General features: G+C 40.0%; 1 protein-coding gene across 1 annotated transcript in view; it reads left to right on the top strand.

Moving 5' to 3' along the window:
- The window catches only part of COL19A1 (collagen type XIX alpha 1 chain), a 335,135-nt gene that overhangs the window by 292,713 nt on the left and 27,244 nt on the right, over positions 1–15,178 (top strand). The window contains exons 41-44 of the mRNA XM_038744466.1: positions 1,805–1,840; positions 1,935–1,979; positions 3,962–4,123; positions 7,099–7,165. Coding sequence (XP_038600394.1) covers positions 1,805–1,840; positions 1,935–1,979; positions 3,962–4,123; positions 7,099–7,165 — 310 coding nt within the window. The remainder of the gene's footprint in view (positions 1–1,804; positions 1,841–1,934; positions 1,980–3,961; positions 4,124–7,098; positions 7,166–15,178) is intronic.

Below are 15,178 nucleotides of genomic sequence, written 5' to 3'. Positions count from 1 at the left end.
TTGTGTAACCTTGGGCAAGTCACTCAATTTCTCTGGGCCTTCTATTCTCTCCTACTTGGACTATGAGGCCCAGGTGAAGCAGGGGCTGTGTCCAACATGATTTATTTGTACGTATCTCAGCACTTAGAATAGTGCTTGGCACAAAGCAAGTGTTTAACAAGTACTATCATCATTTTTCTTATTATTACTGATATAGGGCCCTGCTCTAGAACTCACAGGACCCATGTGATTTTGAGGACAATTTTTCAATGGAAAAATCAGTTTTGTTATTTTGGGGTTTTTTAATGATGTTTGTTACGTGCTTACTATGTGCCAGTGCTGGGGTAGTTACATGATCATCAGATTGGACGCAGTCCATGTCCCATATGGGGTTCACAATTTTAGTCCCCAGATTACAGATGAGACAACAGAGGCACAGAGAAGTTAAGTGAATTGCCCAAGATTACACAGCAGACAAATGGCAGAGCTAGAATTATAACCAAGAGTCTTGGAGTCCCAGGTCCATGCTCTTTCCACTAGTCCATGCTGCTTCTCATTCAGTTTTGTGCCTAGTGTGATTAATCTTAATCTTGGATTGGGGTGGGAAAACAGAATCCATTTTTGGAGTCACATTCCCCTAGTGTCATCTCTGCAAATTTCTGAAGTAAATAACATTTTACATAACTTTATGAATTTATAATATTACTAAGCCCTTGCCAAGTTCCAGGTGGTTTTCCTGAGTATGATCATGTTATTAAGAAATATTTTTCAAGTAACTGTGACATGCAGAAGCCACCATTGTATTGTATATGAGTTCCTTGTTTTGGTTATCTAGACACTAGAGTGGAAGCTTCTTGTGGTCAGAGAATGTTAGCCAACTCTGTTGCATTGTACTCTTCCAAGCACTTAGTACTGTGCTCTGCAAGCAATAAACTTTCAATAAATATGATTGATAGATTCATTATCAAATAACAAAATTAATATTTTGCACTAGATTCATTGTTTTCAACACTTTTAAAATCAGTTTGTTTTGTGTTACGAATGCAATAAATTCTGTGAGACTTATCCCCTTGGTTAGCACATTCTTATTTAAAATGCTCGACAATTCTCAGGGTATATCAGAGAGGTTGGGAGGCTTTGGTTGGCTTATCAACAGTGACAGGTTTTAGTGTAATTTACAGCAGGGAAAACATGTAGTTGTCTGCAATTCCACCCTCATCGAATCCATTCTGGAACAATTCAGGTCTCTTAGGCTTTTCAGGAGAGCATAACCATGCAATTGCCTGCTGGCAAAAAAAAAAATCATTTTCCTCACCTTGATCTCTCCTCTTCTAAACAAAGCTCAAAGACACATGTGCCATCAGGACATTAAGTCTCTTAGTTGAACCAAAGTGCTTTGTTTTCCTTTGTACAGTGCTGCAAACGTACATTGTCCATCTGTAAAGTTTTTCTAGAATTTAAAAGGACAGTGTTTATTGACTGTTATACTGCACCAAATAAAATAATAAGGTGGGGACCCTAGCACACACTATAGTGCCTGTTCCCTGTGTGGAGCATTCATTTGTGGAATAGCATATACTCATTGGGTAGGGACTGTCTCTATATGTTGCCAACTTGTACTTCCCAAGCGCTTAGTACAGTGCTCTGCACACAGTAAGCGCTCAATAAATACGATTGATTGATTAAAGAGAACTGATGTGATTATTGAGACCTCAGAACTAGAGAATATTATTTGGAGATTAAGAAGCATAGTCTCAAATAATGTTGATTGTGACCTTTTAAGCCTTCATTTTCTTTTATTCTAAGAATTACAATCTCTTTTTAGGGAATAAATGGAAAGGGTGGATTGCCAGGTCCTCAGGTAGGAAATTTGAAATAAAAAATTATTGCATTTTCTCAGAATACCCATGCTAGCATAGTCAAGTGGACTAAGGAAGGTTTTATTTATTTTACAGGGCATTATGGGAAAAACTGGAGACAGAGGCCCTAAAGGAGAGCGGGTAGGTGTAAATGATCATTGCTATTTGTGTTTGAAACAAATCAGTCTATATTAGCCAAATGAACCCCTTCAGATATGTACAGGTGTGCAAGTAGTTTTTTTCCAATTCTTTATTTTTCTTAGTTTTATTCATTATTGCTTTTTAAATTACTATTGATTGTGTCTATTTTAATATCATTATTTCTGGCATATAATTATTATTATTAATAATAATAATGATAATAATAATAACAATAATATAATGATAGTATTTGTTAAGCAGTGTTATATGTCAAATACTATATCAAGCACTGGGGTAGGTCTGACATAGTCCCTTTTCCATAAGGGCTCCCAGCATGGTAATGTTGCATTCCAATAAACCTCCAAGTTAAAATAAGCATTTCCTAAACTTTTCATTATTCATCTTCCATAGTGAATGTGACAGTTCCATTTTAGTGAATTTTGTGGATTCTTTTTTCCACACCATGAGAAGGTATTTCACTCTAAGCCTTCTAAGAATGAATGGTAATGCATCCAATCTCTATTGTAATTTTTTTTGTATCACATTTCCAAGTCTTGGGGTGGTTGAACAATTTTTATCACATGCTATATTGTTCCCGAGTCCAAATTGATTCTGGATTTAAGAACATCTATAAAATCTGATGTTTCAAAAGAAAAGCTATTCTATGTAACCACACATTATTTCTCTGACTGTCGCACCCTTTCTATTATTTTTTTTCCACTGTGTCTTTCTTACACACTTTGGCTACAGCTGTGTGTGCATGTGAGCGACAATGCCCCCATATCAATGTTTGCCCATGTGTGGCTAGGATTGCTGGACCTACTTGTGTCACACTAATTTAAGTAACATACAATTTAAGTATTTTTCCTAAAGGGAGGTGTTTCCATTTTTTTTTCCTGTTTGTACCTTGTAGGAGGGTTCTCTACTTTCCCAAGTGCTTAGTACAGTGTCCTGCACACAGTAAATGCTCAGTAAATTCAGTTTAATTGATCAATTGATTAAGAGAGCAAAGTTCAAAAACTGTGAAATAATTTAGAATCGTCCTCAGCTTCCTGGAATTTAAAGGTCTGGGTTTGTGGAGAAAGGAATTCCCTTGGGAGAAGAAGCTATGGCGGGACTTGTTATATGGCTTTCAGTACCTTAATATCAAAGTAAGCCTTTGCTTTTAAGTATTAATAGTGGATTAAAAAACTCATAATTTCAGAGAAAGACATACACATACATGAAAATACATGCTTGTATATATACATACATGAAAATACATGCTTGAAAATACATGCTTGCACACATCATAGCTGAAAGACTGCAGAAAAGGATCATGAAGAGGGCCAGTTCAAATAAATGAATTCACTTCTGGCTGTAGGACTGGAAAGATGATGAAATTCATTAATTCATTAGATCATATTTATTGAGCACTTACTCTGTGCAGAGCACTGTACTAAGGACTTGGAAAATACAATTCAGCAACAGAGACAATCCCTGCCCAGCAACGGGCTCACAGTCTAGAAGTGGGGAGACAGACAACAAAACAAAACAAGTAGACAGGCTCAAAAGCACCAAAATTCCAGAATGATACCCTCAACACATGAGAAGCAAGATCTTCTCATCTCATTTAATAATAATAATAAGAAGAAGAAGAACAAGAAGAATGGCATTTGTTAAGCACTCACTATGTGTGAAGCACTGTTCTAAGCGTTGGGGGGGGGGGGGATACAAGGTGATTAGGTTGTCCCACGTGGGGCTCACAGTCTTAATCCCTATTTTACAGATGAGGTGACTGAGGCTCAGAGAAGTTAAGTGACTTGCCCAAAGTCACACAGCAGACATGTGGCGGAGCCGGGATTAGAACCCATGACTTCTGACTCCCAAGCCTGGGCTCTTTCCACTGAGCCATGCTACTTTAACTACTGCAGCAACCTTGGTCAAGCATTGAAATGCATATGATGTGTGGTAATAAAGGCTTATTTATTTTCTTTAAATAGGGTGATCCAGGAATTCCAGGAGACAGAGGTCCACAGGGTGAAAGAGGAAAGCCTGGTCTTTCTGGAGCAAAGGGGGTCATAGGACCCATTGGACCACCAGGATCCAAAGGATCTCCCGGCTACCAAGGGCCTCCAGGTTCTCCAGGGATACCAGGAATCCCGGTAAGAATTCTCCTGGCAATAAATTAGACCAATACTCACACAAAAGGCTAGCATTACACTTAAGGCATGTGTGCCTAGAACCAGGATCCATTTTTTTAGCCTCAGAATAATGGATTTGATAAAGTGGTCACAGAGAGTTTTAGGATTTGAAGTAAAGCCACTCTAGTTACCTGAGGTCATTTCTGTTCTCAACTGAGTCTCATCTTAGTTGCTGAGAGCACCCAGCTCGGACTGCTAGTTCTTGGGGAAAGCTGTCCTCTAGGAGGGCAAAGGATGAGAGCTGAGAGATGGAATTGTTCCTGAGATGATCCAGAGCAGTGTAAAGAGAACATTCATCACAAGTAGAAACAGTTCCATAAAGATAAACTTATATTTACACTATACACATATCTAGTATCTGTTTTCCTCCACCAGGTAGACAAGTTTGATAATGGGGATAGCCGAATAGCATAACATACTACACCCCTTGCCAAGATAGAAAGCATCATCTTTGTGCAGAAACGCTCTGGGCATGTTACTCCCCTCCTCAAAAATCTCCAGTGGCTACCATTCAACCTACGCATCAGGCAAAAACTCCTCACCCTTGGGCTTCAAGGCTGTCCATCACCTCACCCCCTCCTACCTCATCTCCCTTCTCTCCTTCTACAGCCCAGCCCGCCCCCTCCACTTCTCTGCCACTAATCTCCTCACTGTGCCTCGTTCTCGCCTGTCCCACCATCGACCCCCAGCCCACATCATCCCCCATCCTGGAATGCCCTCCCTCCACACATCTGCCAAGCTAGCTCTCTTCCTCCCCTCAAAGCCCTACTGAGAGCTCACCTCCTCCAGGAGGCCTTCCCAGACTGAGCCTCCTCCTTCCTCTCCCCCCTCCCCATCCCCCCACCTTATCTCCTTCTCCTCCCCACAGCACCTGTATATATGTATATATGTTTGTATGTATTTATTACTCTATTTATTTTATTTGTACATATTTATTCTATTTTATTTTGTTAATATGTTTTGTTTTGTTGTCTGTCTCCCCCTTCTAGGCTGTGAGCCCGCTGTTGGTAGGGACCGTCTCTATATGTTGCCAACTTGTACTGCCCAAGCGCTTAGTACAGTGCGCTGCACACAGTAAGTGCTCAATAAATACAATTGAATGAATGAATGAATCACCTTCACCACTAGTGACATTGGCAGTAGCACACTTGCCTGGATACTGAATTCATAAATGTAATTGTTGGTGATCAATTGAACATACACCATTTTATGCTTTCCAAGAGACATTGCCATCTTTCTCCCCAGTCTCAGACTGCATATGCGGTCAGTTAATTGCTAAACCGAAAAATATTTTGTTACTGCAGCACATGGTTAGTAATCATTTATGGAGTGTGTAACTTTTTCAGTCAACTTACTCTGTGAATTAAACAAATTCACACTCTAATTGATCAAAATACTTAATGTTTTCTTCCAAAAAATCCCTATTTGAACTTTGGATTTTTTCATTTGTAATGTGCTTTTTAAGCATTTAATGGACTCTATCTTGTCCCTTATATGAACATTTCTGAGAGTCGTATAGATGTAATGGAAGCAATGGTTAAGCATAGTAAATTCAGAAACTGAAACTTATTTTCACTGGCACCTGCCATGTGAAAGCAATTCTCCTCATATAATAACAGTAGCATTCATAACACTATAGTATTCTTCCAATAGATAGTTACTGTGGTTAAACACCTAAGTTTCATTTTATCACTTAATCAACAGCATAAAATATTTATGTTTTATGTAATTTATTGCAAAGAACATGATCCACTGATATAACTTATCTTTTCAGTGGCTGGAGAGGATGAACTCTCATTCATTCATTCATTCATTATTGAGCACTTACTGTATGCAGAGCACTGTACTAAGCACTTGGGATGTACAAGTTGGCAACATATAGAAACAGTCCCTACCCAACAACAGGCTCACAGTCTAGAAGGGGGAGACAGACAACAAAACAAAACATGTGGACAGGTGTCAAGTCATCAGAATAAATAGAAGTAAAGTAGATGCACATCATTAACAAAATAAATAGAATAGTAAATATGTACAAGTAAAATAGAGTAATAAATCTGTACAAACATATATGCAGGTGCTGTGGGGAGGGGAAGGAGGAAGGGCTGGGGGGATGGGAAGGGGAGAGGAAAAAGGGGGCTCAGTCTGGGAAGGCTTCCTGGAGGAGGTGAGCTCTCAGTAGGGCTTTGAAGGGAGGAAGAGAGCTAGCTTGGCGGATGTGCAGAGGGAGGGCATTCCAGGCCAGGGGGAGGACGTGGGCCGAGGGTCGACGGCGGGACAGGCGAGAACGAGGCACAGTGAGGAGGTTAGCGGCAGAGGAGAGGAGGGTATGGGCTCTCAGGCCTTGCTCCTTTATTGAGGAGGTTAGCGGCAGAGGAGAGGAGGGTATGGGCTCTCAGGCCTTGCTCCTTTATTGAGGAGGTTAGCGGCAGAGGAGCGGAGGATATGGGCTCTCAGGCCTTGCTCCTTTATTCATCCCCATTCCCAGCCCCACAGAATTTATGTACTGGATTATAATATTACTGGATTAATCTGCATGTATCCCAGTGTTTAGTACAGTGGTTGGCACATAGTAAGCCCATAACAAATACCACAATAATAATCAAGTGATCGAATTTATCTACTACTCTATCTGCCTGTCTGCTAGTCCAATGAATACACATCTGTGTACATATCTGCAATTTATTTATTTATTTATTTATTTATTTATTTATTTATATTAATGTTTATCTTCCCCTTTAGACTTTAAGCTCATTATAGCCGGGAAATGAATCTGTTTGTTGTTATATTGTACTCTCCCAAGCACTTAGTAAAGTGATCTGCACACAGTAAGTGCTCAGTAAATAAGACTGAATTAATGAATGCATGAATGAAGGCCTAGCTTGCTCTGCTCTTTTCATTGTTTGGAAAACACTACCTTGTGTTTTTTTCTTCTTTAGGCTAACGCAGTTTCATTTGAAGAAATTAAAAAATATATCAACCAGGAGGTCCTCAGGATTTTTGAAGGTTAGAACATAATTTGCTAAATAGGTTTCCTTTATTCTCTACCAAGTCATATTTTATTTAATTTTATTAATAACTGTTAAATATACTGGCTTGTTAAATCTACTGGCTTCACTCACAGACTGAGGATTCAGAGTTATTTGAATTCTAGAAAAACCAGGCTTTTCTAGTTGTACTTTTTTAAAAAAAAAACACATACAACTTTCATGATCAATCTGTTACAAACCTCCTAACAAAAACAATACATTTTAAAAAGAAAAAGCTTCTGAATTGGTTCTGAAAAACCAAACATTTAGTGAATAATTGTAAACAAGGTGAATTTTCCCATAGTAATTTAGGTAAAATAGATTTTGACCACTCCCTGGTATATCCTTTCAAACAACTCAGTTACTGTAACACAGTATTCAACGTTAGTAAATAATTTCATGCAAACAATAAACAAGTATAGGGCTTACCTTAAATCTAGTTTATCTGTAAGAAGTTGAAGGGATGCTTTTAAGGTTTTGTGCTGAAGCTGAAGAAGGATTTTCCCTTAAGTATTCTGTGATACAGTCAAAGATGAGTGAATGTTATGAATGGCAGGCTGAATTCACAAACCACCAAACAAATGAGCATTAAATTGTGTTGAATATGTGTTAAATATGACAGGGGAATTAATAGGGAGTTAAATTGAAATATTCTAGGACTTAACAGAGCAGGTTAAATAGGAAAATATGCCAAATATATTCTTCCTAAATCTCATATCCTACAAATCCAAAATCTGTTTTAAAAAAAATTTATTTTAATTACACATAAGGCATTAGCATTATGTTTTCTATTGAACTGAATTCAGAGTACGTGCCTTCACCAAGAATAGGGCATGATTTAACCTGGGTCTTACAGGTCCGAAGCCTACCTCTGCACATATACAAATACAAACACATTCTCTCTCTCTTTTTCATTCTCTCTCTCCCTCTGCCCCTGCCTATACCCCCTACACATGGGCCTTGATCCAACTAAGCCAACATAGCTTCTGATTGAGCAACCTACAATCAGTGAATACACAATAAAATTGGTTGTTGACAAATTATTGGGGTATCTGTAAAGCACTTTAAATGTGCCAGGCACTGTTCTAAGCCCTGGGGTGGATAGAAACAAATCGGGTTGGACACAATCCCTGTCCCACATGGGGCTCACAATTTTTAATCCCCATTTTACAGAGATGAAAATTATAGGGGGACTGAGATGCCTCAAGTTTATGATCAAGATGGTGCTAGGTGGCAAGAATGAGAGGAGAGCAGAGGGAGAAAAAAAAATGGTTTAAGTACCAAGAGAAACGGGCCACTCAATCAATCAGTGGTATTTATTAAGTTCATCCTGTGTGAAGAGCATTGTACTAAACACTTGAGAGAGTACCATACAACAGAGACGTTAGACACATTCCCTGTCCACAGTGAGTTTACAGTTTAGGATAGTTCTAGTGCTTCAATTCTTCCTCCGCTTGTTTACTCAGCCTCTCCTAGACACATACAACAGGTTCTTTCATGTAATGATACAACTGGGCTTTGGCTATATTTCTATCAGATTCCCTCATACTAGCAATTTCACTGTTTCCTGAATATCACTTCAGTTTAGCAGACTAAATTAGGCACACTGAAAATATATTCAAAGTCACAAAAAATATGTCATCCACATTCCTAGTCTGAGGCCTTAAGCTTGTTGTAAGCAGGAAATGTGTCTGTTTATTCAATCAATCAATCGTATTTATTGAGCGCTTACTGTGTGCAGAGCACTGTACTAAGCACTTGGGAAGTACAAGTTGGCAACATATAGAGATGGTCCCTACCCAACAGTGGGCTCACAGTCTAGAAGGGGGAGACAGAGAACAAAACAAAACATATTAACAAAATAAAATAAATAGAATAAATATGTACAAGTAAAATAGAGTACTAAATACGTGCAAACATATATACATATATACAGGTGCTGTGGGGAAGGGAAAGAGGTAAGGCGGGGGTATGGAGAGGGGGAGGAGGGGGAGAAGAAGGAGGGGGCTCAGTCTGGGAAGGCCTCCTGGAGGAGGTGAGCTCTCAGTAGGGCCTTGAGGGGAGGAAGAGAGCTAGCTTGGTGGATGTTCAGAGGGAGGGCATTCCAGTCAAGGGGGATGACATGGGCCGGGGGTCGACGGCGGGGCAGGCGAGAACGAGGCACAGTGAGGAGATTAGCGGCAGAGGAGCGGAGGGTGTGGGCTGGGCTGGAGAAGGAGAGAAGGGAGGAGAGGTAGGAGGGGGCGAGGTGATGGACAGCCTTAAAGCCCAGGGTGAGGAGTTTCTCCCTGATGCATAGGTTGATTGGTAGCCACTGGAGATTTTTAAGGAGGGGAGTAACATGCCCAGAGCATTTCTGGACAAAAACAATCTGGGCAGTGGCGTGAAGTATGGATTGAAGTGGGGAGAGACACGAGGATGGGAGATCAGAGAGAAGGCTGATGCAGTAGTCCAGACGGGATAGGATGAGAGCTTGAACGAGCAGGGTAGCGGTTTGGATGGAGAGGAAAGGGCGGATCCTGGCAATGTTGCGGAGCTGAGACCGGCAGATTTTGGTGACAGCTTGGATGTGAGAGGTGAACGAGAGAGCAGAGTCGAGGATGACACCAAGGTTGCGGGTTTGTGAGACGGGAAGGATGGTAGTGCCATCAACAGTGATGGGAAAGTCAGGGAGAGGGCAGGGCTTAGGAGGGAAGACAAGGAGTTCAGTCTTGGACATGTTGAGTTTTAGGTGGCAGGCAGACATCCAGATGGAGATGTCCTGAAGGCAGGAGGAGACATGAGCCTGGCGGGAGGGGGAGAGAGCAGGGGCAGAGATGTAGATTTGGGTGTCATCAGCGTAGAGGTGATAGTTGAAGCCATGGGAGCGAATGAGGTCACCAAAGGAGTGAGTGTAGATCGAGAACAGAAGGGGACCAAGAACTGAACCTTGAGGAACAGTAAGGGGATGGGAGGGGGAGGGGGAGCCTGCAAAAGAGACTGAGAATGAACGACTGGAGAGATAAGAGGAGAACCAGGAGAGGACAGAGTCAGTGAAGCCAAGTTTGGATAGTGTGTTGAGGAGAAGTGGGTGGTCTACAGTGTCGAAGGCAGCTGAGAGGTCGAGGAGGATTAGGATAGAGTATGAGCCGTTGGATTTGGCAAGCAGGAGATCATTGGTGTTCTTTGAGAGGGCAGTTTCCGTGGAATGTAAGGGATGGAAGCCAGACTGGAGGGGGTCGAGGAGAGCGTTGGTGTTGAGGAATTTGAGGCAGCACGTGTAGATGACTCGTTCATTTATTGTTTATTGTTATACTGTACTCTCCTACAGATGTAGTAAAGTGCTCTGCACATAGTAAGTGCTCAGTAAATATGATTGACTGACTGACTGACTGACTGACTGAGGCATATTTGGTGAACTGTTCCCATTCAGCCTTGACGTTTTATACGGAAACATGAATGTCGAATGAGACCCCAGTGGGTTCAGCCACTCTGGCTGCACAGCATATTGGTATAGATTTTATCAAATACAGGCCAGATACAATTGAAACAGGGAAAAGAACAGAAAGCAAATTACAAAAATTCAACATGAGGATGAGATTAGGTAGAAAGAAATATGGCAGCAAAAGATAGGCTTGAAAATCAATTACAGTAGTTCACAACCCGACTGTAAGGTAATAGTGTTAGCCCAATGCTGTAATATTATAGTACTGCAAAGTCCACCACTCCCCAGTCCTTCAAAATCCTCCTAAAATTACATCTCCTCCAAGAGGCCTGACTAAGCCCTCAGTTCCGCTATCTATCCTCCCTGTCTGTATCGACAATGTACATAAATATATCCTTACACTCTATGTTCCCTATCCATTATTTATTTTAATGTCTGCTCCCCCTGCAGACTGAAAACTCCTTGTTGGCTTAGATCGCACCTACCTATTGTATTATACTTTCCCAAGCACTTAGTACAGAGCCCTGTACATGGTAAGCACTCAATACCATCAATCGATTCATTGATTGATTGACTGAATATATGAAAAGGTGTGACTTCCCAGGGCCATAAATGAATCCTTTTCTTCCTGAAAATAGGCAGACCTTAGAATACTCTGTATTTTTAAGAGTGCTATGTAGTAGATGTAATGGATCGAGCACTGGCCTTGGAGTCAGGAGGACATTGGCACTAATCCTGGCTACACCACTTGTCTGTTGTGTGAGCTTGGACAAGTCACTTCACTTCTCTGTGCCTCAGTTACCTTATCAGTAAAATGGGGATTAATACTACGAGCTTTATGTGGGACATGGATGATGGCCTACTTGATTAGCTTATATCTACCCCAGCATAGTACTCATAATAAGCAGTTAACAAATACCATAAAAAACAATAAGGTTGTAAAATAGGTTCTATTGCAAAGTTTTACAGTTTATCCTTGAGAAGACAAAATTTACGAGTGACTAAATAACCTCAGGTGTTACCACAAGGAGAAGTTGATGAAATGTTTTCCATTCCAGAGGTAGCAAAAATAGAAGGAAATAGGCTTACTTTGTATAAGTGGTAGATAACAGTTAAATGTGGTATTTGTTAAACACTTACTTTGTGTCCCACACTGTACTAAGGTCAGCCAGATTAAGGAATATTTTCTGAATTGTAAATTGATTGAATAGTGGGAAAATGACATTTTGAGTTTCCATCCATAACACTGCCTTTATCATCTCAACAGTATCTACTGAGTGTTTACTATGTATAGGGAACTTTAAGAGGCATTTGTCAATAGACAATAGAATGAAAAGTTTTGGGTTCTTCCCCATGAAGACTTTATACTATAATGAGGGACACCAACAGATCCAATTACCGAATATGTAGGAGGTAAATATGTAATATCATAGCTACAAATGGTAAATACAAAAACAAGGATTAATTTAATATCAATCAGTGGTATTTGTTGAGCTCTTACTGTGAGCAGCAGACTGTACTAAGTACTTTGGAGAGCATATTACAACAGAATTACAAATAAAGAAATGTATACATGATGGCTAAGTGACAAAATCAAGAAGGTAGGAGATTCAAAGGTGTGGCACTTGGCCATTGTTGCGAGCATCTCTTGGAGGCATGACTTTTTAGGAGGACTTTGAAGGTAGAGAAGAACAGTTGGGTGGATTTGAGCGGTCAAGGAGTTCAGAACCTGGGCAAGGTGTGAACAATGGATCAAAACTGGGATGGTCATAAGTGAAATACAGTTAGAACGTATGCTTGGAAGAGTGAGAAAAACAGCATTGCCTAGTGGAAAGAGTATGGGCTTGGGAGTCAGAGGACTGGGTTCTAATTCTAGCTCTGGCCACTTGTCTGCTGTGTGCCCTTGGGCAAGTTACTTAACTTTTCCATGTCTCAGTTTCCTTATCTGTAAAATGGGGATTAAATCCTGCTCTCTTCTACCAGCACTGTAATCTCTATTGGGACAGGGACTGTGTCCAACCTGAGATCTTGTATCTACCCTAGTGCTTAGAACAGTGTTTGACATATAGTAAGTACTTAACAAATACCATAATTATTATTACTGAAGCAGCATGGTGTAGTGGATAGAGCATAGACCTGGGTGCCAGAAGGTCATGGGTTCTAATGTTGACTCCACCACTTGTCTGCTGCGTGACCTTGGGCAAGTCACTTCACTTCTCTATGCCTCAGTTGCCTCATCTGTAAAATGGGGATTGAGACTGTGAGCCCGTTGTAGGACAGGGACTGTGTCCAACCTGATTTACTTGTATCCATCCCAGCGCTTAGTACAGTGCCTAGCACTTAGTAAGTGCTTAGTAAATAATATAATTTTTATTAAACAAGAAAACAGAATAATATGAGAGATACCTGGTGGAGAGCTGGAAGCCAATGGTGGGGACGTTTTGTTTGATGCAAGAAGGAGTAGAGAATCATTCTGGGAAGAAGGGAGTATCTTATTCCAATGGCATTTTAAGAATATGATGCATGCAGCTACGTGAAGAATAAACTGAAATGGGAAGATTTAAGGAAAGAAACTTGATGAAGTGAGACCAATCAACAAACTGTTAGAGTATTCCAAGTAGGAGGTGATGAGGGTTTGTAGCAGTATTCAAGCTTTTAACAAAACTGTGTATTATAATTATATTGTCTATATTAAACTTTGATGAACTAGCGCTTGATGCTCTCATCATCTAAAAAATCCAAAGCACCAGCTTCATTTTACGCAATGATTTTAATGCAACATTGTCCGTCAGCTTGCATGAGAGCTGTTCAATTTGCTACCTCATTAAGAAGCACAGCCAAATTCATTTAACTGATACAGATATCCTAAAACAAGAGAAATGCATATTAAGAGCACACACACTTTTACAATTCATTTAGAGCATAAAAAATCTATTTTAAATGATATAGCAATTGGATTTGGTTCATAAGGAATAATATGCCATGCTAAATAAAAATTTCAATGTGCTTTAAAGAAGTGGGTGATTTACACCTACTAATAACTAATTGAAAGATTTGGCTATTAAAAAAATTACTGTAAGCCAATTACTTTAAAATTAAGCCTATTCAGGCCCACATGATGGAGTAGAAACACTTTTGTTAATAGGTGTTGAAGGGTCTTGAAGCAGATGTACTATAATTAAGCCATGGTACTGGAATGTATAATTACCATTATATGCAAAACTACAAATAACAGATCACCTGGGCAATTGGAACTTTTGCTAAAAATTCAGAATTCAATGATTTTGTATATAGAAAAAATTCAGAAAGCTGAAAAGAAATGTCTAGCAGTATCTACTAAATAATGATAGAATTAAGCAATAAAAACAGCCAAAGTTAAAATATAGCCAAACTGTGGATTGATAAACATTTTTTCGTGTGTGTGTGTGTGTGTGTGTGTGTGTGGTGGCAGGGGTTGTGGAACTGGCTTATTGGTACTTTGCTTATATCAAAAAAATCTAGTTAATCATGTTAAAATCTAGCAATGTTCACATGCTATCACCAATGGAGGTTCCCAGTATCCAACTTTATTTTGCAAGGTCTTACATTGTTCTTGAGGTTCTAAGGGTTCCCTTAGAGTATGGACAAAAAGAAAAGTTGTAGTAGACTGTTTCTGAGCTGATTATCCTGTATCTCCTCCCAGCACTTATTACAATGCTTGCCACAGAGTAAACACTTAACCAATACCACAGTATTAAACCCCTGCTGAATGCATAACCCATACTAAGCGCTTAGGAAGTACAACGTGAGTCCCATACAGAGAATTTGAATGTATATGAACAAACGTGATCAGTCTTTTTCTAAGACTGAACCTTCCCATTACTAAAATATAAATATAGTTGATCAGATATGTACCAAAATAATAACTAATTGCTCAGTGATTAATAACTTGTGTGCAAATAATCTAGAATAATGTCTTTATTAGGTGCTCTTTGTTGTTACATGATTATATAGACATGAATTGTCTTTTGTATTTGAAGAGAAACAGCCTAATGAATAGAGCACAGGCCGAGTGAAAAGGACCTGGGTTCTAATCCTGAGTCTGCCACTTGTCTGCTGCGTGACCTCGCCTCAGGTTTAACATTTCCAAAACAGAATTCCTTATTTTCCCACTCAAACTATCCTTCCCGTGACTTTCCCATTACTGTAGAAGGCACCACCATCCTTCCTGTCTCACAAGCCCATAACCTTGGAGTTATCCTTAACTCTCTCATTTAATCCACATATTCATTCAATCCATCACTATATCCTTTGGGTCCCATCTTCACAACATCACTAAATTCCGCCCTTTCTTTTCCATTCAGACTGCTACTGTGTTAATGCATTCACTCATCCTATCCCGCCTGGATTACTGTATCAGTCTTCGTTCTGATCTCCAAGCTTCCTGCCTCTCCCCACTCCAGTCCATACTTCACTCTGCTGCCTGGTTCATTTTTCTGTACCATGAAGCAGCATGGCACAGTGGCTAGAGCATGGGTCTGGAGTCAGAAGGTCATGGGTTCTAACCCCAGATCCACCACTTATCTG

This window comes from Tachyglossus aculeatus, chromosome 1 (assembly GCF_015852505.1).
Source record: "Tachyglossus aculeatus isolate mTacAcu1 chromosome 1, mTacAcu1.pri, whole genome shotgun sequence".
Lineage (NCBI taxonomy): Eukaryota > Metazoa > Chordata > Mammalia > Monotremata > Tachyglossidae > Tachyglossus > Tachyglossus aculeatus.
The sequence above is the reverse complement of the archived record's forward strand: the minus strand, read 5'-3'. Positions and strand labels throughout refer to the sequence as shown.